A 23,887-nucleotide genomic window follows, 5' to 3' on the forward strand; every position below is an offset into this window, starting at 1 on the left:
AAAAAAAAAAAAAAAAAAAAAAAGAACTATAGCGAGTGCTACATGAGATAAAATGTGTAAGTTCTTAGTAAAATAATTGTACTGGAAATTGAACTCAGGACCTTGTGCTTGCCAGGCAGGTGCAATACCACTGAACTGCATCCCTGGTCCCAAGCAATTTAATAACATTTTCTATTATTGTTACTCTGGGGTCTAGTAACTATTGAACATGAATGTGGGGGGATTAAACCCAGGGGTTCATGCTCTCTAACCAAGCTGTCTACCACTGAGCTGCACCTCCAACCCTCAACATGTTTCATAACAATTATGCCTGTTTCATCAGTTGAATATTCAAATATTTGTTTAACTAAGCTCCTATTGTTTAATGTCTGAGTTGTTTCCATGTTTTTATTATTCATAAATAATCTACACTGAACATCTGTACACACAAAATTCTTGCATATCTTTGATTTTTTTTCAGCTTTAATTGAGTTTATTGGTACATTTTAGGGATACAGTACAGTTACATGTATTGTTGGGATCTTGTACCTCTACATGACAAGTCTTGATTCTCATTTTTTCCCCTTACCTCTGCCCTCCCTTCACCCCCTCCTCCCCTCCCCATCTACAAACACTTTATTTTCATCTTTTCATTATCTCACATTTTTTTATTTTCTCTTTTTACTCTTCCCCTACCCATCCCACCTTCCCTACACCTTTAGCTCCTTTCTTCCCATTTCTAAATGTCAGTAATCTTATTAGAATCTTATGCATTGTTGCAGATTATTTACACCAGGGAAACTATTCGGTATTTACACATGTGTGACTTATTTATTTCACTTAGGAGTATATCTTCAATATGTATCCATTTTCCTATGAATGAATCTATTTTCTCATTCTTTATGGCTGAGTAATATTCCATTTTATAGAAAAACCACAACTTCTTTATCCAGTTTCCAACGGATGGGCAAATAGGCTGTTTCCAAGATTTAGCTATTACAAACTGTGCCGCTATAAATATGGGTGCACATACTTCTCTGTGATATGATTCTTTTAGTTCTCTTGGAAAGATACCCAGCAGAGGGATGGCTGGGTCAAATGGAACCTCCAGTCCAAGCTCTTTGAGGTATCTCCATATTGATTTCCATAGTGGTTGCACTAGTCTTTTTTTTAAGGGTCTAAGAGTGAAAATCTTAGGTCATATGTTTTGCATTTTTTGATGCTTTTAATGTACAAGCAAACTGACTGCATAATACTTCATACTGTTCCCAAAAAGTATGAGATTATTTATTATTTTTCTTAGTGGAGTTTTTAATTCTCATTGCATAATTCATTTTGCCTTTTAAATACGATAAATCATTGAGAAACACTCTTCATTATATCACCGGTTTTAGTGGTTTTTAGTGCTATGATCATCTTCCTTAGCATGCTGTGCCCTGAGAGTGGGCTTCTTTATCGTCTAAGTGCCAGAGCCCATTACAGGGAAAGGAAAGGTTGAATGTAGCCTTCTGGGCACTGTATTTCTTGTTCTTCCACATAAGAATCAGCTTCAACTTCTGTCTGGTACTTTATTGACTAATAGTGTTGGGAGACACATAAGTACTTAAGAATATCATCTAATTTATCATACTTACAAGTCACTCTTGTCAAAATACAGTCAAGATCTTTGGTTAATGATTTGACACTAGCTAGCATTTGTGCTTGACCAAAATTTAATGCTTTTCCGCCATAGTTCCTCCAAGTTTTCAGAAACTCTGGGAAATAGGAAACATGCTAGATACTGGCAGAAGTGGTGAAGCCAAAGATGTGATCATCAACAATCCCATTTCTCTCTTCTGTGAAACAAATGCTGCTCCTCCTCCTACACTGACATGGTATAAAGATAGCCATCCTCTGACCTCCAGTGACAAAGTCATGATTTTACCAGGTAAAAATCACTGTGAACATTTGAAAATATGAATCTCTGTCAAATGTATTTCTTCTCATGTATTTAACCAATGAAATTGCTTAGGGCTGGGGACGTGCTCAGTGGCATTGAGTCTGCCTGGCAAGCTTAAGGTTCTGAGTTCAATTCCCAGTACAGAGGAAAAAAACAAGAAAAGAAAACCTCCTAATTAAATTACTTGGCCCTCTGGCCATGTAATTTAACTGGCATTAAGTTGCTATTATTTCACTGGTATCCATGTAGCTTAAATCAAGAATAGTCTAACTTCAGAATTTAATAATAGTGTAGGTCATTTTAGTAAATATTTTCAGGTCTAACATAAGACCACTCTGTCAAATTGTGATAGTAGTTTTAGGAAAGTCCTTTGGCTTCCTCATGCTTGCTTTTCTCTACTAAAACCTTGAAACAATCAGTTTTCTTTCTATACTTTATTAAAATAAGTTCTAATATATATATACTTGTTACTATAAAATATTAAATGATTTGTCATAAATACATTATAATTGAAAATATTTTAGTGTTTATGTGATGTTTAAATTGTTGCTAAATAATATTTTCACAGCTTTAAATAAATTTTATTAAATATTCAAATCCAGGGATTGTCAAAACTCATCAAATTGTACAGTTAAGATCAGTGCATTAAATAAATATATGTAAATTTAGCCTGAATTAAGTAAAACAGTATCTTGAAAAAAATAATAAAAAATGAAAACAAATAAATAGATATGGCAACTATGTAATATGTGATTCTAAATTAGATCTGGGTCTGGGAAAATAACTATAAAAGTATACTGCAAATGGTAATGAAATTTGAGTATGGACTATGTATTCGATAATAGTTTCATATTAACTTTAAATTTTGTGCTTTTGATCCTTGTACTATAATTATTTGATGGATTATCCTGTACTTACAAAATACTGATTTATGAGTATTTAGGATTAAAAGGGCATCCCATCTCCAACTAACACTCAGATTGTTCAAAAAAGGTAGTATACGTATGACATAAAAAGTAATGTGAATGGCGTGAAACAAATAGCATAGCTGAAAATTTTTATATATTTATTGCAACTTTCTAAGTTTGAAATATCAACCTAAAATATTTTAAAATACGGAGAACTATTCTTTAAAGATTCTATGTGTATGAGATGGGGATTTAGCTCAGTGGTGCTTCCACCTACTTCACAAGCACAAGGACCCGAGTTTGATCCCTGGTACCAAAAAAAAAAAAAAAAAAGATTCTATGTGTAATAGTACACTTCCTACTTTTAAATCTCTGGATATCACTTTTTCAAAGAAGTACTTGTAAGAAACAGTGTAAATGTCTATTATAATTATTCAAAACTGTGAAAGTGTGAAGTCACTACATGAAAACATTCCGGAAGGAACACGATGAAGGGCGCAGAGCATCATTTCCCTCCCACTCCAGGAAAACTTGCCTGAGCTGCTCATTTCTCAGGAGATCTAATCCTATTGCAATCTTGATTCACTTTTTAATAATGTGATATTATGAAAATGGATAGTTTCTGAAGTTAAAATTGAATGATGAGACACAGTAGGATCCTAGAAATAAAATTTAAGGAAGTCATTCAACCTGAAAAGTTGTGTCTGTGTTTATGATCTGTGTACAGCCTAAGATTCAGAGAACTAAATACACTGGGGTCTATTTGTAGGAGGGCGAGTGTTGCAGATTCCCCGCGCTAAAGTGGAAGATGCTGGGAGATACACATGTGTGGCTGTGAATGAGGCCGGGGAAGATTCCCTTCAGTATGATGTCCGGGTACTCTGTGAGTTTGTTTTCTTTCATTTACTATGCATTCTTCTGGTCAAAAATGCTTTTCAGAAGCTAATGTTTGTTACCCTGAGCACTTTAGAGATTATAAAGATAACCAGAAACTAATAGTCCTTCCAGCGAATTATTTCATATACAAATTGAGAGCAAATTGTTAGAACTTTTGAGATATTAAATAACCAAATGGCTAAAACTGTGCACTTCCCCCCAACAACAAAAGAGGGAGTTCATTGACTCATGAATCTGCAAAGTCCCAGGGTCTATCTGGCTTCTAACATGTCTGAATTGTATGGTTCAAAGGCAGTCAACCGGACTTGACCTTTTTGCTTTGTCTTGATTCTGTTTTTATTTATTAATGTCCCTCCTGAGTAGGAATCCCCTTGAATAGTAAGGTGGTCCCTAGCAACTCAGGCTTAAATCCCTCAGTTTTATATTGAAGTGAAAGTTTTTCTGTCTTAGTCCATATTTATAATTGAAGACCTGGAATTTGCTTTCCATGGTTTCAGTTGGCCAACTGTGAGTCACATTATTCATCTCTGAGCTCATTTCAGACCCAGAGGTTACAGGGTTCAAACTGATAAAGCCTGGTTCAGGCGCCCACTCTTGACCCAGAGTCAGCTCCATCTGAGTTCAAGTACAGACAGTAGAAGAAGCATTGCTTCTTTAAGGGAAAAGATACATGATGTTACTAGAAATAGATGCTTGCATTGGAAGAGCCTGAGCTACAGAAATGGCAGTGGGAATACATAGGAAGTGGTCAGAATGAAAGATTTTATAGAGGAAGTAATTAAGCAATGTGAAGTATAGGCACTTAGCGCAGTGTGTAAGGAGACACTGATGTCTTTGTCCTGGGTGACTGCAAAATGGCGTCAAGATGAATAGAACTAGAAGACCTAGGAAATCAACATGATTAGGGAGGGAAGGAAGGACATCAATTTGACATAGTTCTAGTAAACTTGGGTAAAATGTGGAAAGAGAAATTGAAGGTAAGAAATTCTCTGTAAGAAAAAGGGTGAACCAAGAATATAGATTTAATAATTCACAAACAGGTGGTAGGTTGTTAAAGGTAAGGCTTCCAACAGAAATTATTATGTAGTAGAAGATCAAAAGAAGATAAATGAAGAATAATTTACAGTTAGAACAAAAGGGAAAACAGAATTAGAAGAGGACTGTCTAAGGAGTTAATGGAAATCAGTAAATTACTGTGTTCCAGAATCAAAGACATAGAAAGGTCATCAAATAGGTTTTAACACTGGATGCTAAAATGAGTTTAGAAAAGTAGAAACCAGGAAAAGCCCATTTGGCTTTGAAACTAAAAAGGCATTGATGAAATTTAAAAGATCAATTTACATGGTATGGTATGCTGCAAAGCCACAGGGGGGAAAAAGGATAAAATTCAACACATAATCAAAGGAAAAGGATATAAAAACAGAGTACTCTAAGATTTTTTTCTGAGCAGCAGAAGGTAGAATAGAGTTTGGGGATCAACACCTCGTTGGGGAAATAAAACAAATTTAAGAGATTTGAACATGCTTATAGATCAAGGAAAATAACCTAATAGAAAGGGGTAAAGTTTCAAGCGAGTGTGTAAAGGCAGAGAGTGTGGGGATGGATAGTGTAAGGTCCTAGAATATGGAAAATGTGCAAGCAAGGAACCAAGGAAGGTTAATTAGCTTTTCATGAAGAACTAGAGAGATCTGAACCAGTGCAAAGAGAAGTGCTTTAAGTTCCCCCCATTAAGTATGAGTATAATAAACAGTGACAGGAGTGGAATTGTTGCTGTGGAAAACAAAAACTGTTAGCATTTGGCAATGTGGGAGATCTGACAATGTGGAGGGGGACACATGTGGCTCAGTTCTTGCTTTATACAGTCACCTGGAAGGAGTGGTGCGCAAAAGCAGCTGATGTGGCCCGCTGGGAGTGGGATCGGGGCTGTGGAAGGAAGTACATGGTGGAAGCCCTGGAGAGTGAGATCATAGGTGCAGAAAGAATGATGGAGGATCACGGAAGTGACCGGCCCACTCATGAAGTCCGGGCTGCGCAAGCGGGAAGGAACCTGATGGGCAGGTTGTAGGGAGGGAGGGACGGAAGAAGTAGAGTTGTCAGTGCAATCAAAGAGCAGTTTGCAAAGGAAACTCTGCGCAAGCGGGAAGGAACCTGATGGGCAGGTTGTAGGGAGGGAGGGACGGAAGAAGTAGAGTCAGTGCAATCAAAGAGCAGTTTGCAAAGGAAATCCAAAAAGAGGTGAAGAGAGAGAACACTAAAATTCCAAATTTATTTGTTTAACCAGTTCCTCACTCTATGCCAGGTACTGTGAGAGGCTCTGAGGATGCAGCAGCAAATACAGTGGATATCAATAAAAAGCACATGACTCTGAGTATAAATTGTGTGCAATGAGAGTAATATTGAAACTCCATTATGTTCTTGTGGCATTGATTATTTTCTTCGTAAAATTTCAGTTTGATATTTGGAAACTCAATACCAGAAAACAGCATCTACATTAAACTTGTGTTTTTTACTGATTGCTAAAGAGTGAAACAACAACAACAACAAAAATAACCAAGCTTTCAAAATAAGAGATTAGTTACTTTGAAAATAAATATCTACATCTACTTCTGTATATAACATGTGATTTTTCATGTACCTGCATTCTGTAGTATTTGTTTACATGAATAAATATGTGTGGAAAAATGCAGAGGTAGAATTCTCAAACTTCAGCATGCTTAAAGATCACTCAGAGAGCCTGCTAAAACATTGCTTTCTTGGTCCTTCCTAGACATCTTTATGGGGATCTGTGAATTTGCTTTTCTAATCTAGTTTCCAAGTGATGCTAACATGACTTAGGTTGAGGCTGGTGAACACTTTGAATAGCCTACGTAATCCCCGTACAAATAAAACCAAATCTGAACATTTCAAAAACACTTTAAAAGCTGTCATTTGTCTGGCTCATCGTTAAGACAAAATAGTCTTTTAAATTATGATAACTTGAAAAATTACTTCTTATATGTATGCTTAACTCAGAAGCCATAGTAGAAGGGATCGAGAGAGAAATGAGATATTTTGGAGAAGAGCTGGAATTGGGCTAAGTAGGAATGAAACTACTGGGATTATTAGTCCAAGGTAAATGAGAAAGGGAAAAAAATAAACCCAAATCTAATCCTTTTATCACCACCCTAATTTATGAGTGTTAAATGTTACTTGAAGATCATTCATTTCTCCTTCAAACTTTGTTTCTCTATCACTGTCCCAAACTTTTTAAAGCTGTTAAAAACTAGAATAATTTAGGAGAACTCCTGTGGCCCATCAGTGTTTCTTTGCTCCAATCACTTCACAGTACCGCCAGTTATCAAGGGAGCCCCTGGTGAGCTCCCGGAAGAGGTCACTGTGCTGGTGAACAAGGGTGCACTGCTGGACTGTTCATCCAGTGGCAGCCCGACCCCGAGGAATTCCTGGCAAAAAGACGGAAAGCCTTTGCTGGAAGATGAGCATCGTAAATTCGTATCTAATGGAAGAATGTTACAGGTAAAAGTGTGATTTTAAAATAGTTTTTAATTTTATAATTCTGTTTTAGACTTTTAAAAATAATTATTAGTTTGCATTATATTTATAAAGACAACTAACCCTCAAAAGCATATAACATAACTCTCCCTCTTTTACTGCCACTATTAGAAATGACCAATGACAATAGTTTTGTATAAATTCTTCTAGACACTGTTTTTACTTACCCTCAAATTTAATACAGTGTAGTCTGTATGATAAAAGACACAGTTTAAAAAGTCATCATTGGGCTGGGGATTTAGCTTAGTGGTTCTGCCACCTGCCTCACAAGTGCAAGGACCGGAGTTCAATCCCTGGTACCAAAACAAAACAAAACAAAAAGTTATCATTGCAATCTCACATATTTCTGATGATAACATTCTAAGTACTGTAGGTGTCCTGTAGATTAAGATTCATGCTCTATGGGCAAAGGTTAATTATATACTGGGTTGTTGTTAATCCATGGATGCATCTACATTTTTCTATTCAAGTGTTATAAAAGAAAATTAGGCATGTGAGGAATAATATGAATTTTTTAGACAGACTACAAGTCCATTAAATTGCTAACTAATTATGCTATGGCTAAAGAATCTAAATAAAACTATAAATATATCCCACACAGGTCAGATGTCACAGTTCACCATACAGAATCAGGCTCACTGCCTATAAATAATGTGGTAATCTCAAATATCATCTAAACTTCGTCAGTATTTCTACTTGCCGATCATAAAACCTCTGCCAATATGCTCAAATATTTCTGAGTCTAGAACCAAAAGATATATAAATAATGGATAGAAAATTCTACGTAAAAATAAATACAACATTCTTCTACCTTAGCTAACTACTGCTGTATCAAACAAACCATTTCAAACCTTACTGACTAAAATGTTAAGCATCTATTAGGCTCATAAGTCTGGTGGCTGGCTGCATGGCATTTCTGGTTTCAGCTGGGCTCACTCAAGTGCCTGCGTAGATCTGTGGATCGAATCCACAGCCTTGATGATCTCGTCTGGGCTCTTGCACATGCACATCTATGCGCTCAGATGAATGAGGCTGATCCCGCCCCATCTGACCTCACAGTCTAGCACACCAGTCATGGCTTCCTCCCATGATGATGGTATTGTTCCAAAAGAGTAAGCAAAAGTGCACACCCCTAATATCTGAACTCTTTCTTTTTTCCTCGGTACTGAGGACTGAACTCAGGACCTTGCCCTTGTGAGGTATGCACGGCACCGCTGAGCTAAATCCCTGGCTCACCCCTGGTATTTGAAAAGATACAGTGTCTCTTGTTTTACATTCTGTTACCAAAACCAGTGAGAAGCTCAACATAAATTCCACATGTCCTCTCCACCTCTGGATGGGAAAAGCTTCAAAGTCACATGGCTAGAAGAATAGACAAGAGATGACTGAGAGGATAATTTGGAATATTTTACAGTCAATGTATTATGAGAATATAAAATTTGCTTTTTCTGTTTAGAAATTCTGTAAAGAAATATTTATTTAATGGACCTGTCTAATAAAAGCCAGCATGGATGCATGCTAGTATATGCAAAAATTCACTTTCTTATATTCATCCAGTATTAACTAGAGAAAAACATAAATGCTTATTCTAAAAAATAATGCAATGTGTCACAAGTTGCTGTATTAAAAGTTTCAGTTATAATTTATTCACTTTTCCCTTAGATTGTAAATGCTCAAATAATTGACGTCGGCAGGTATGTGTGCATCGCTGAGAACTCAGCTGGAAGTGCAAAAAAATATTTTAATCTCAATGTTCACGGTAAGACTGCAGACCACAGTTCCACAAATATCTGTTGGGATGTTCTTGCAAAAGCAGAGAAACCCTGTTTTAGATTATCTAGTTTTATTTCCTGTTTTTAACTTTGCTCAATATGTGGAGTCTGCATCCATTTGGTCTCCTCTTTTTCTTCCAATAATAGCTAGTATGATTTATACAGCATAAATCTAAGAAGCCCACTTTTAAATTATTTTAGATAATAATTAAAAATATATTTAGAAATGGGAAGAAAGGAGCTAAAGGTGTAGGGACGGTGGGATGGGTAGGGTAAGGGTAATAAGGGAAAAGAAAAAATGTGAGATAATGAAAAGATGAAAATAAAGTGTTTGTAGATGGGGAGGGGAGGAGGGGGTGAAGGGAGGGCAGGGACAAGGGGAAAAAATGAGAACCAAGACATATCATGTAGAGGTACAAATTCCGAACAATGAATGTAACTGTACTGTATCCCTAAAATGTACGAATAAACTCAATTAAACCTGAAAAAAAAATATAGCTACCCTAGGGCTTTATACTAGTAATGGGGGGCGTATTCCACCTAAAACAGCTACCTTTACTTTCTCTTGCTAAATGCTTTCACCTCTGCTTTATAGGGAAAAGAGGAGGCATAGCCCGGAAACGACTCAGATGCCTGCCATTAAATCTCCCCACGTCTCTTTCTGCCATTTCTTCCTTCTCTCCTATTACAACAAAAGAGAAAGCTTTCCTTTACTTTCCAAAAGCCAAAAATTAACCTGACTTTAGGTTCCTGACTGTAACCTTGAAAATTCACCGCCTGCTCCTTCTTTTGAATATTGAAATTTGCACTGTTTACTGGCTTCTTCTCAAACTTTACTTGTATCTTCCATCTTCAGCAAGTCCTTCCTTACACCTAATGTTTACCTTCAGCTACCTTCCTCACTCTCTTCTCCATTTCAAAGTGAACTTCCCTAATAGCTACATATATTAAATAGCCCATCTCTTTTACTCCTCCTTCATCACTGTGTTCCAAATCCTGCCTTCCCGACCCTACTGAACGTGCTTACAGAGTTCGTGAAATTACACTTTTTTTTTTTTTTTGTGGTACCAGGGATCGAATTCGGGCCCTTGTGCTCAAAAGGCAGGTGGCAGAACCACTAAGCCAAATCCCTGGCCCTTTCACTTTTATTAATAAGTCCAGTGGGCACTTTCCATCTTGTGCCTTTTTTTTTTTTAACTTTTGAACATTTGATATTCTTAGCCACTGTCTTTGACAAAAATTCTCTGTTGACACTTACGCTTTCTTGCTGGTTCTTTTTCCTCTCCTTGACTATTACACTTTAGTTCTCAAAGTTTCAGATTTTGTTCTCTTCCAGTTTTTTCCTAGACAACTTCATGCAGTCCCAAATTTTAGTTACTATGTGCAAATAGCTTCCAAAGTTGATCTGTGTCTACTTCCCTGTCAGGAACTTCAGATCCTTGCACCCAAATACTCACTTCTTACAGACACAAATGTCTAATAATGACCCCAAAATGATTTATATAAAACTAAACATAAAATATTTTCCAGAAGTTCATTTCTCTCCCATGGAGACCAAAAGATGGAAAGAGGGAAGAGGGGAAGGTGATGAAAAAAGAATTAAGATGTGTTGTGTACCGACATCTCAGAAGAATGTAATCATTATGTACTGTACACATGTACTAAAAAAAAAAAAAACCCTTTAAAGAAAAATAAAACGTGTTCCTCTTCCAGAGACCTCTGTCTCAGCAAAGGGTACCATATCCGCTCCTAGATGTCATCCCTGAGCACTCCTACTCCTTAAACCTCATCCCAGTGATTCCTCTTGATTTTATCTACGAATGATGATTTCTTATACCATCCTTGATAGAGCTTCCATAATCTTATGCTCGTACAGTAGCACTAGGCTCCTAACTAGTCTTTCAGGGTCTCTTAAAGTTTTCCAGTCCATAATCTCTACTATAGCTAGGTAATACTTTTTAAATTAATTCCTGGTTTAACTATTTTTCTGTTTCCCATTTGTTAGTCTATGTTTCATCAAGGTTAATGTAAAAAAAAAAAAAAAAAAAACCCTTTAAAGAAAAATAAAACGTGTTCCTCTTCCAGAGACCTCTGTCTCAGCAAAGGGTACCATATCCGCTCCTAGATGTCATCCCTGAGCACTCCTACTCCTTAAACCTCATCCCAGTGATTCCTCTTGATTTTATCTACGAATGATGATTTCTTATACCATCCTTGATAGAGCTTCCATAATCTTATGCTCGTACAGTAGCACTAGGCTCCTAACTAGTCTTTCAGGGTCTCTTAAAGTTTTCCAGTCCATAATCTCTACTATAGCTAGGTAATACTTTTTAAATTAATTCCTGGTTTAACTATTTTTCTGTTTCCCATTTGTTAGTCTATGTTTCATCAAGGTTAATGATTCCTGGGAGACCTTATGCTGTTTATCTTTGTTTAATCCTCTAATTCCTTGTCCCCCCCCCATGCCCATCTTCTTCTTTAAACTCTAATTAGGATAGCTTTTTGGGGGCCGTGTTTTTCCTCCATGTCAGCCTTCATATGGCTGATCCTTCCTTCTAGAAGACATGCTCATTTTCTCTCTTCCATTTATCAGTGGTCTTGTTTCAGTTGTCTCCTTAAATGGCCCTGTCTCCTATTCCCAAGCCAGGTTCCTTCCCCATTTACTCCACTCATGTCATGAACGCCCTTCACTCCTGTGAGCGTTGAGCAGTATTGAGCAGTGACTAAGAGCAAGAGCTCTTGGGTCACGCCTGTGTCTTCCAGTAACAAATTATAAAAAGTTAGGCAAGATTCTAACTTCTCTATATCTCAGGTTCCTCGTTTATGAGAGGATAAAATCCCTAACAAATAAAGCAAGCATGTGGGGATTCAATGCGATAGAATTTGTCAGTTGTTTAAAGCCGTGTCTGGCACAAGACAACCACTCAAAAAATTGTTATGTGTCATTTTTAGTGCAGTGTTTGTCACTAATCACCAACTGTCAACTCTATACGGTTTTTGTCTGTTGCATGGTTAATATTGCATCACATTGGAATACAGTAAGAATTGAATAAATATTTGATGAATGAATTAATAGCAGAAAATAATTACTGGTTCGAAACCATATGACAATGAAGAAAAACAAATGATTTTGCCCTTTTAATGTTTAATTTTGCTTTTGAAGTTTTTAAAGATAATTGGTCTTAATTACAGAGTGTTTTATTGCGTTCTTAAGTTCTTGTGTCCCTTTTACTGTCTCAGTTCAACTGGTTTGAACAAGACTCATTTTTACTTTTATGTATGAATCTGTTCGTTCGTCATCCATTTTTATATCTCCTCCTTGCTTCTTTTTTCCCCTCATTGTTTACAAAATCATTCAAGTGTGTATGACACTATGCTTTCCATATATGTGTGTTTATAGAGAAAGCATTTGTTGTTCTATGTGTATATGTTTTAATGTACATAAGTAGCTTTGCACAGTTTATTTCATTTTTTTTTATTCTACTTTTTCTCTGCATTGCTTTCGCCTTTCAAGTTATTGTTTGGTTGTGAGCAATAGCAATAGTATTATTTATTTAAAAGGTTTTCTGGCTTATGTTGGAAATAATTGATTTACATTTAAAGATAATATATATGATTTATTGATAAAGAGATAATGTTTAAATTAAAATTTTACTCTATCATTGATGTACCAGAAAAATAAAAAACTAAATAATAATACGATGTTTAAAATAAGAGTATTCAAGTGTACTTTGTAAAAAGCACTGTTAGGTATTCCTTTGTACCATATAGTCATCAAATTTCTCTTTGCTAGAACATAATACCCAATACCCACAATTTAAAGGAAGAGAGGTTTAGTTTCATTCATGGTACCAGAGAGATCAGTCCATGGTTGGCTGGCCTTGGGGCTGGAACATGATAGTGGAAGGACATGGCCGAGCACAGCTCCTTAGTTCATGTGAGGTCAGGAAGTAGAGGAGGGGGACAGCACCAGAGAGGAAGAGGCCACATATAGTACCCCAAGTCTTATTCACACAGACAAACCAAGAGGTGTGCTCTACTAATTTTGTAGGTATCTCTGAAAGAAATCAAGTTGATGGTCCATCTTAACTGTCACATTCTACCCCTTGTCCAACTTGACATCTGAATGTGTACCCTTAAACCATATTTTATGTCCAAATAAATACAAGGTCACAGTTCTGTTTAACATAACTACTCTGTGCACAACCAAGAACACACTAATGCCTTCTGTAAAGTCTCCGGAGTTCCACATTGTTCATAAGTCCAAGTCACAAGTCTCTTCTAAGAGTCAAGGTAAACCCTTAGCTGTAACACCCTGAAAATTCAAAACTCAAGTTACATAGTTCCAATATGCTGTTACTGGGTAAACATTCCCATTCTGAAAGAAAGGAATAGGGCTATAGAAAAGAATAGGACCAAAGAAGACTGAAACCTGACAGGGTAAATATTAAATCCATGTCTGGCACCTAGACACGGTGGAAAGATGTAAGTTCCAACGGGCTTGGGCAGCCCCATTTCAATTACTTTGCTAGTTTCAGCTCATATAGCTTCTCTTTTGGACTAGATCTACTCACTGCCTGCTGCTTTTCTTTCTTTTTTTTTTTTCCATTAAGTTTATTGGCACATTTAAAGCAAACAGTACAGTTACATTTATCATTGGGATCTTGTACCTTTACGTGATGTACCTTAGTTCTTGTTTTGTCCCCATACCCCTGCCCTCCCACCCTTCCCTATTTACAAAGACTTTGTTTCCATTTTTTCTTTCCCTTATTTCCTTTCCCCTCCCATTCCCACTGCCCCTTTAGCCATTTTCTTCCTATTTCACACTATCAATTATACCATTTGAACCTTACTTACACTTTTTGGTTTTTACGCCAGAGAAGCTATTTGATATTTACTCGTGTGTCCTATTTATTTCACTTAAGAGTATAGTCTCAATGTGCATCCATTTAGCTATAAATGTCTCTAGTTTCACATTCTTTATGGCTGAGTAATACTCCATTTTATAGAAAAACCCCATCTTCTTTATCCAGTCTCCAGTTTATGGGCATTTGGGTTGTTTCCATGTTTTAGCTATTATGAACTATGCCACTATAAACATGGGCGTGCATGTATCACTGTGATATGATTCTTTTAATTCTTTTGGGAAGATACCCAGGAGAGGGATAGTTGGGTCAATGGCACCTCTAATCCCAGCTCTTTGAGGTATCTCCATGTGGATTTCCATTGTGGTTGCACCAGTCTGCACTCCCACCCAACAATGGAGAAGGGTTCCTTTCTCCCCACAGCCCTGCCAGCATTTGTTATTGGTTCATTTCTTGTTGGTTCATTTCTTGATAGCAGCCATTCTTTCTGGGTTAAGGTCAAACCTCAGTGTTGTTTTCATTTGCGTCTCTCAAATGACCCTTGTTTCTGACCTCTTTAACCTTCTGGCGCCTACACTGCACCTCTGGCTCATTGCCACAACCTTGTGCACCCTCTTTTCAGCACATTGTATGGCCACTTGGGCCTTTTTTGAAATCTGAGTGGAAGCCTCGATGACACCATAATTCTCGCATTATACATACCTATAAAACTTGCATAACCCAGACATTGCCAACATCTGCCACCACTGTGAAGTACCATGGCTCCAGCAGTCTCTGAGTACCTCAATAGCTCATCATGGTGAAATTAATCCTGAGAAACCAATTCCCTACATGGTCCTTCTTGAGCTGAACAGGTTTTAGGTTTTACATTTTTTTGCTCTTGAGCCTGCACTAGGCTAGGTCTTGATGATTCCTTAGATGCCCTCAAAATACCTTTCTTCCTGTACCAGTTCAAAGTATTTGGTGTCTTTTTAATGACAGTGATCTCTTCGGCATCCACACCTTCTTTGGCATAATTTACACATGGTTCTCCTTGGGGCACAATTTGAGTTTTTCAAATCCTTCTGTTCTGCTTTTTTCCAGTTCTCCCCATAAATCTGGCCCAAAGCAGTCCATAGCACCCATGCCAAAGCCTAAATTTTGGATTGCCTTAAAATTTTCTCTTTCAAATTAATTAGTTCACTGCTTTTAAATTTGGCCTTTCTCAGAATCTCAGGATATGGGAAAAATGTAGACAGTTTCTTTGTTAGAATGTAACACGGGTGGCCTTTAGTAAAATGCCCAAGAGAATCACCATCTAAGAACTTTATGAGCCTGGCTCTTACTGTCTATATTCGTATTAGCATTCTGGTCTACTGAGTAATGACCAGAAATACCCATGAAGCTCTGCTTACATCATTCTATGCCTCTCTAGCACACATCTCCAGAACTTCACAAATTCTTCCTGCAAACCAGTTCCAAAGGCCCCTGAACCACATGCTTAGATATAATCACAACAACAACCCCACTTTTCCAGTACCAATTTCCTATACTGGTCAACTTTCCCACTCTTGGGATACAATACCTGACACCCATAATTTACATGAGGAGAAGTTTATTTGACTTTGGTTCCTGTGGGTTTAGTCCATGGTTTCTTGGGTCCAAGATTAAAAGTATTGCAGAAAGACATAGTGGAACAAAGCTGCTCAGTTCATGTCAAATGGGAAGAAAAGCAAAAGAACAGTAGGACAACACCACAGAGCCAGAGACTAGAGACCAAATTTTGTACCCAAAGTATACCTACATGATCCACCGAGACATGCAGAAGTGTGCTTTCCTAACCCCTTAGGGTTTCCCAAGCCAGTGAAATTGAAAGATCAGCAGAACTGTTGCCTACTTTTTCAAAATCATCTTATGAACTGTTCTGTATATTTTACAAATAAAATGCAGAATAATCCTAACTGAGAATTCTGGTACTCTCATTTGTGAAAAACAAACATGGTGGACATGAGTTTGATGAAGGCATCAGGAAACTTGTAAGGACAGCTCTATACTTAATGGAAAAATTCACTCTGTTTTAACAGAGTATAGTGGGTAGAGTTACATTTAGTAAGTTGGAAATTGTATCTCTGATAACATCATATTTCATTTTTAATGTACACACTTTTACAGTTCCTCCGAGTGTAGTTGGTCCTAACCCTGAAAATCTCACTGTTGTTGTGAACAATTTCATCTCTTTGACCTGTGAAGTCTCTGGTTTTCCACCTCCTGATCTCAGCTGGCTCAAGAACGAACAGCCTATCAAGCCAAACACAAATGCTCTCATTGTGCCTGGTAAAGAACTTATTATTCTTATAAATCAAGCCAAACATTCTCATTTTCCTTTATTTTAAGACAGATAGCATTACACCTTAGTCTCTTTCCAAACCTTTGCCTTTCTTTGTTTATTTGTTCACAGTAAAGGCCTCTTTACTGAGCTGGGAACACTAGAGTAAGATTTTGTAGATTTTTTTATAATTGATTTTAGTCTACATGTTCAACAACAAGGTGAAATTTAGAGACAGAACAGCTTAACAGTTGTGAGTGAAATAGATGTTAAGTAATACTTTCATTGTATAAAGTTTCTCAATTTTAATCAATCTCAATGCTTCTATATAGATGATAGATGATATAGACAGAGAAAAAGGAAAGAAATGGATAGTTGGATGGAGATGACAGATCATAAACTACAGAGAGACAATGACCTCTGTTCTGTGGAAAACTTAAATGCAGAAAACACTTAACATATTTTAGCTCTAGTACTCTATTTTCTCATGAAGACCTATATCAAATAGTTTAACTATCCAAGTTATTTATTAGAAAAAAAATCCTAGGTGTCTTCCTTTATGAGAAAGTAGAATCAATACTTTTTAAAAATCAAAGAAAATTGATTTGATCGTTTCATTTTAAATATGGATGCTTCGGTATAAATTTTGCTGTAAGAAAGAGTATGCCATTTTTTTCATATATTTTGTCATTTACCTTAGTGATAAATTAGTTATTAGAACAACCTCTATACCTCAATTTACATTATATTTCCCACAGGTGGTCGAACTCTACAGATTATTCGAGCTAAGGTATCTGATGGTGGTGAATATACTTGTATAGCTATCAACCAAGCTGGTGAAAAGAGAAAAAAGGTTTTCCTGACTGTTTATGGTTTGTTTTCCCTCTCTTTGTGATATTTCACTTTGAAACTGGTACTCACTCTTTTGATCGGGGGAACTTAATACAAAAGATGTTTTTTCTTGTTTTTTGTTCTCTTCCCTCAGTGCCCCCCAGCATTAAGGATCATGGCAGTGAGTCTCTTTCTGTAGTTAATGTAAGAGAGGGAACTTCAGTGTCATTGGAATGTGAATCAAATGCTGTCCCACCTCCGGTCATCACCTGGTATAAGAATGGGAGGATAATAACAGAGTCTACTCATGTGGAGATTTTAGCTGATGAACAAATGCTGCACATCAAGAAAGCTGAGGTGCATCTTTTATTCTTGCTTGACATTGACACTCTTTGGCGGGGTTGTGGAAGAGATAGCCGGATGTCACAGATCCCTTTTACTACAGTGAAAAATGATGTGTGTTAAAGAATACATAGGCAATGCCATTGCCCTTATTTTCATTAAAAAATAAAGTCACAGGACTGCAGAAGGCAATTAGAAGTGGGACATTGGAACATAAAGATGACTGATGATTTAATCTACACTCGAACAGTGTGATTGGTCATCTATAACTTAATGGAGCACATACAATAGTATCTTTTTCTTTTAGGTATCTGACACAGGCCAGTATGTATGTAGAGCTATAAATGTAGCAGGACGAGATGATAAAAATTTCCACCTCAATGTATATGGTGAGCATCTGCCTCTAATACAACTCTTTTTCCCCCAGATATGCAAATGAAAGAGTGTCCTGAATTAACTTCATGAGGACACATGGGTTTCTTGTCTTTTTTGCAGTGCTACCCAGTATTGAAGGACCTGAAAGAGAAGTGGTTGTAGAGACAACAAGTAATCCAGTGACCCTGACATGTGATGCCACTGGGATCCCACCTCCCATGATAACGTGGTTAAAGAACCACAGGCTTATGGGTAATGGAGCTGTGCATTTTTGTGACTGTCTTCTTTTGTTCTTAATTCACTGTTTCTATAAACTGGGACATTTTCAGTACTCTGCTCACAGCTGTGTTTAGTTCAAGAAAATCTAGTGAACTGAAATACAAATTTATAAAATAGACTTACTGGAAAATGGTTATTCATTTTATAAAGAATTATCTTTCTCTTTTAAAAAAATAATTCTCATTTAAAATCAAAGTACAAAGAGAAAACTTAAAGAAATGTAACGTCAAAGAAAACATTTTTTGTTGAGTATTGTAGAGATGTTAATGAAAAGCTTCTTTATAGTTTGCTTTGTCTCCTGCAGAATACTCTGACTCACTCGAGGTCCACATTTTGTCTGGGGGAAGCAAACTCCAAATTGCCCGATCTCAGCATTCAGATAGTGGAAACTATACATGCATTGCATCAAATATAGAGGGGAAAGCACAGAAAAACTATATTCTTTTGATACAAGGTATGTCATCCATGTGATGATCCATCTTTAATCTTTTTGTTATATTCCCTCTGTAATACAAACTATCTACAGTTATTGGGTTCACAGAAATTGACTCAGAATAGCGTTAGATCACCAAATATTTTCTCAATTTTGTTTTCCCTACATTCTGTTTCCAAGAAAATTGACATAATTGTAGAAAATAATAGATTAATGAATTTCTATTGCTTCCATTTTAAGTGAAATTATTCACTTCCTATAATGTATATTATATTGAATTATACTTATTTACTGAAAACCAGCACAGTTTATTTTGATGCTATACCTTTAAGTCAGTTTTTATTTGTATAGACAAGATTTAATTTATGAAGTTTTACTGTGGTCTAATAACAGGTAAGAAAGTAGATAAACTTAGAATAATTATGAGTTTTATATAATTTTGGGTTCAGAATAAAGTGCGTTAATTTTTCTTGAACAAATGTTTGATTATTTCCTACTATATTCCAGCATAGTATTAATTACTGCAGAGGCTGTTTATTTCTTTTGATTTTAAATAAACCTCGGAGTATGACTTTGGGCTCAGCATTGAAATTGAGGTGAAGTCTAACTTGAAACTAAATTAAAATAACTTTTTTCTAATTTTATTACAGTTACTAGGTAAAGAATTTCTCCTAAATTGTGCATTTCACTGTGACTGTTATATCTGTTGTATCCTTTGCTAAAGCTAGCTCCAAAAATAATTGAAATTAAAGAAAAAGAAAAATACATTTATGTGCACCTGTGGTCTCTTTGTAATGATTAATGATGCTTGAGATTTTAGAAGCATAAAAGAAAGGTAGTTATTCAGAGATTCAATGTCATAAAATGGATATTTAGTTATGTTTAATTTATTAATAATAGATGTCAGTCATAGGGTATGTTATATGATCAAACATTTTGCCAGACTTTCTCTGTACTAAATTATGTCTTGAGACTAGAGATCACACATGCACATAGGATGTATTTGAGTGCTTGTCACACTCATGTATTAGATGCTATTTATATGGAGTGTCATTAGCATTCGATTCGACTTCTTGAGTGCTCTAAATTCTGCAAATTTACTGTATCTTTTATCATGTGGATGACTAAAATGACACTTGGGACAGTTACGCAGCCATGTACTGGTAAGTATTTAGCAGTTGATTCTCCAAACAAGAGCATCATTTGTTGCTGAACTGAAATCACTGGCCAGTTTCTTGGTAGAAGTGTGACCACCACAGCCTATTTCCAACTACTAACATGATACTGCTGAACACAGTGAGGAATATGTGCAAAAGTGACTCCTGTGAGGTAGTGTGGGTTTCCACCAGCACATTTAATAGAATAGGAATACAAATGTGTTTCTGTCTGATACCATTAATATCTTTATAACTTATGGCTTGATCACATCGTTAAAGTACAAGCCAAAAATGGCTTAATGAAAGAGAACAGAAGATCCTGGGTAATGAAAATTATAATATGCCTAATTAAACAAGTTAATGGAAAGTCCTTAGATACTTTCCTCAGATATTTATGACACCATTTTATAAAACAGGTTCTTCTGAACTATATTAATCATAAACTATCAATAAACTGCTGTAAGAATCTAATCTAATCATTCTTTAATCTAAAAATGATTCCATTTGGCCAGGAAGGGCACTGATGCAGTAGATCTGTCACTGGCCCTTTTGAGTAGATAATTGCATCAGTTTACAGGTACACCAAGAGTATGGAGGTGAGCAGATTCCTTGGTCTTCCTCATTTAAAAGTAACTCATGAAAATAACAATAGTCTGATCTTAATCTAGGAAGAATATGATTTGGAAATAGCATGTTCTGGGATTGTGTTGCATTCATTAAAATATGTATATCCTTGTTAATGAAACTGCTCACTGTGTCTCCCTAGTTCCTCCAAGTGTTTCTGGTGCTGAGACTCCAAGTGAAGTCAGTGTCCTTCTGGGAGAGGATGTTGAGCTGATCTGCGATGCAAATGGCATTCCTGTACCAGTTATCCGGTGGCTGAGAGATGGAAAGTCCATCACTAATGGTGAAACAGAAAATATCCAGTATGTTTAAAACAAATCTTCCATTATAAATTATAAGGTCATCTACAATATTTTATGCTTCAAATTTCACATGGATAATAATAATATAAAATTCTATCTTTTTTCAGCTTTAATTGAGTTTATTGGTACATTTTAGGGATACGGTACAGTTACATTCATTGTTGGGATCTTGTACCTCTACAAGACAGGTCTTGGTTCTCATTTTTTCCCCTTGTCCCTGCCCTCCCTTCACCCCCTCCTTGCCTCCCCATCTACAAACACATTATTTCCATCTTTTCATTTTCTCACATTTTTTTCTTTTCCCTTATTACCCTTCCCCTACCTATCCCACCTTCCCTACACCTTTAGCCCCTTTCTTCCCATTTCACATTGTCAGTAATCTTATTAGGATCTTATGTATTATTACAGTTTCCATTTTACTGGATCTTAGCCTTCATTTTATTCACCAAGAGAACAGATATTTAGTAGTATTTAATACAAAAATTTTCTGTAGAGAACCCTCAAAAGTGTATGTATATGTGAGACCCTTAGTCATTGACTCATAAAATCTCCTGATACACTCATTCCTCAAAATGTTAGTTAAGTACTGTTGATTATATTTTTCCAATCTCAGAATGTTCATACAAAAAAAGTCTGTATCGTAATTAGTTTTTCTTTCCTGCTAAAGTCAAGCCAACATCCTGTACAGTGCTCAGTAATCTTAGATATGTTTTTGTATCTTGAAACAATCAACCTGCATACATGCTGTATCACTTGGCTCATTTTCAATAAGGTACAATATCATGACCAAGTTCATTCCTTATAATGGTTTGTCCAAGTCCCACTTTGAGCTGAGACTTGTTACTCTTGCCACAAAAAGATGGAATAATAATGTGGGGAGGGTCTCTTGCTACTTGCAACAACAAATTCCTTTGGAATGACAGTCTGTTAATCTACATTGTATACCTCATCACAAAGCTCCACGACCTGAGCATACCGGCATAATTCTATGAGTAAGCAGACATCATTTAAATGCATCACAGAATTTATTATTTTGAACCAATATTTTATACTCAAGAGCTTGGAATATATTTTGTCGTCAATGAGTTGAACATATGCAATCTTAAGTGAGACGATATTATTTTCTTTGTATTCATTTTATGTTAAAATTTAGATGTCTATCCCCTGTAAAAAATTGCATAAATTGCCACATAATATTTTAGAGATATATGATACATTTCACATTTTATTTTTCTTATGTGAACATTTCTGAATAGTTAATGTTTAATTATTTTTAGTAGATAAGCTGCTACCATATTCCACACCAAATACTAGTGACCAGGTGGGACCTAAATATCTTGCATAATAATTACACCTAGAAACTTAAGGTCTATCACTTCTCTTACAGTAACATACTAGACTTGCTTATTTTTGTGTCTACTTGGCTATTTTATGTCTACTTTTTTATATCTACTTTGTTATTTTGTCCATTATATATTGATGTGTAGGTAGAACAATATGTGAATCAAAATAATTTTTCAAGGTCACTTTAATACTTTCCTTTGGACATAGCAATTTGCTTTTTCAGTTCACAGTATGTTTAAACTCATTAATTTTTAAATTTCACATTTTGAAAAAGAAAAGTTCAGCTAGGTCCAGTAATGCTATGTAGTTCTCAATATTAATGTCAAAATATGACTTAATAACATGATATACTAGAAATGGATTATTTACTTTGATACTCAGATCTTCTAATGAAATCATTATCTTTGGAATAACTATAGATAACACTATTCTCTTCCTAAAGCACAGGGGATTTTGTTTGATAATTATGGTAAAGAAAACCAATAATGCAATAAACTTAACTTAGATATCTGTGATTAACTAATGATAAATATATTATTTATTATTATGTGATTTTTTAAAAACTTTAGCAATTTATAGAAAAAATTTGTAAGAGGTATCCATATATGTTATTGATTTGTAGTTAATTAACCTAGTCTGCTTCATCTCATTAAGCTATTATTTGTTTGGGTATAGTTAGATTTTTTTATGTATAATTTATTCAGTTTCTAATTGTCTTTAACAGTGTTCCATTTCCATACCAGAGCTTTAAAATAATTTTTATTTAATTCAAACCCCATATTAATAATTTTTAAAATATATCCTAACTGAGAAGGTACCTCTCACGTTGATCGGGTTGTTCCTGACTTGACTGTCTCATTAATTTTTAAATTTCACATTTTGAAAAAGAAAAGTTCAGCTAGGTCCAGTAATGCTATGTAGTTCTCAATATTAATGTCAAAATATGACTTAATAACATGATATACTAGAAATGGATTATTTACTTTGATACTCAGATCTTCTAATGAAATCATTATCTTTGGAATAACTATAGATAACACTATTCTCTTCCTAAAGCACAGGGGATTTTGTTTGATAATTATGGTAAAGAAAACCAATAATGCAATAAACTTAACTTAGATATCTGTGATTAACTAATGATAAATATATTATTTATTATTATGTGATTTTTTAAAAACTTTAGCAATTTATAGAAAAAATTTGTAAGAGGTATCCATATATGTTATTGATTTGTAGTTAATTAACCTAGTCTGCTTCATCTCATTAAGCTATTATTTGTTTGGGTATAGTTAGATTTTTTTATGTATAATTTATTCAGTTTCTAATTGTCTTTAACAGTGTTCCATTTCCATACCAGAGCTTTAAAATAATTTTTATTTAATTCAAACCCCATATTAATAATTTTTAAAATATATCCTAACTGAGAAGAAGGTACCTCTCACGTTGATCGGGTTGTTCCTGACTTGACTGTATGTTCACTTTTTCTCATAAGGAAATGATGGATATAAAAACTATTAGTGTGCAATTTTAGTCACTTGCCTTTAATCTCCACCAGTTTCTCTGGCTTTGACTTTAATATGCTTCCAAGTACTTAATGAAATAAATTCAAATCATTCTATCCAGGATGAAGACTTCATTTTATAGTGGTGTTTCTTAAAGAACAAAATAATGTAAAATGGGTTTTCCAGATCTTAAGTCCACATTCACCATCTGAGTGCCTCTGTTATGACCTTTTCCATAGAGTGACTGCAAATGGCAGCACATTGAATGTTTATGGAGCTCATACATCTGACAGGGGGAAATACATGTGTGTGGCTACGAACCCTGCTGGAGAAGATGACCGAATATTTAACTTGAACGTCTATGGTAAATATGAAATACACCCAGCTTTGGCTGTGCTACCTTAGGAATTGAGTAATAGGCTGCAGGTGTCTGGAGCATTGAGTTATGAATTAATGCCATTGCTATTTCCATTTGAGATAGAAA

General features: G+C 35.6%; 1 protein-coding gene across 1 annotated transcript in view; it reads left to right on the forward strand.

The window, feature by feature from the left end:
- Hmcn1 (hemicentin 1) overlaps nucleotides 1-23,887 on the forward strand; it is a 419,231-nt gene that overhangs the window by 309,530 nt on the left and 85,814 nt on the right. The window contains exons 54-65 of the mRNA XM_010635433.2: nucleotides 1,712-1,906; nucleotides 3,596-3,709; nucleotides 7,049-7,236; nucleotides 8,935-9,031; nucleotides 16,061-16,222; nucleotides 16,973-17,086; nucleotides 17,200-17,402; nucleotides 17,695-17,776; nucleotides 17,883-18,014; nucleotides 18,346-18,495; nucleotides 20,398-20,557; nucleotides 23,643-23,767. Of these exons, the coding sequence (XP_010633735.1) occupies nucleotides 1,712-1,906; nucleotides 3,596-3,709; nucleotides 7,049-7,236; nucleotides 8,935-9,031; nucleotides 16,061-16,222; nucleotides 16,973-17,086; nucleotides 17,200-17,402; nucleotides 17,695-17,776; nucleotides 17,883-18,014; nucleotides 18,346-18,495; nucleotides 20,398-20,557; nucleotides 23,643-23,767 (1,722 nt within the window). The remainder of the gene's footprint in view (nucleotides 1-1,711; nucleotides 1,907-3,595; nucleotides 3,710-7,048; nucleotides 7,237-8,934; nucleotides 9,032-16,060; nucleotides 16,223-16,972; nucleotides 17,087-17,199; nucleotides 17,403-17,694; nucleotides 17,777-17,882; nucleotides 18,015-18,345; nucleotides 18,496-20,397; nucleotides 20,558-23,642; nucleotides 23,768-23,887) is intronic.

Source organism: Fukomys damarensis, unplaced genomic scaffold, assembly GCF_012274545.1.
Source record: "Fukomys damarensis isolate Sample0158 unplaced genomic scaffold, DMR_v1.0_HiC HiC_scaffold_11, whole genome shotgun sequence".
NCBI lineage: Eukaryota > Metazoa > Chordata > Mammalia > Rodentia > Bathyergidae > Fukomys > Fukomys damarensis.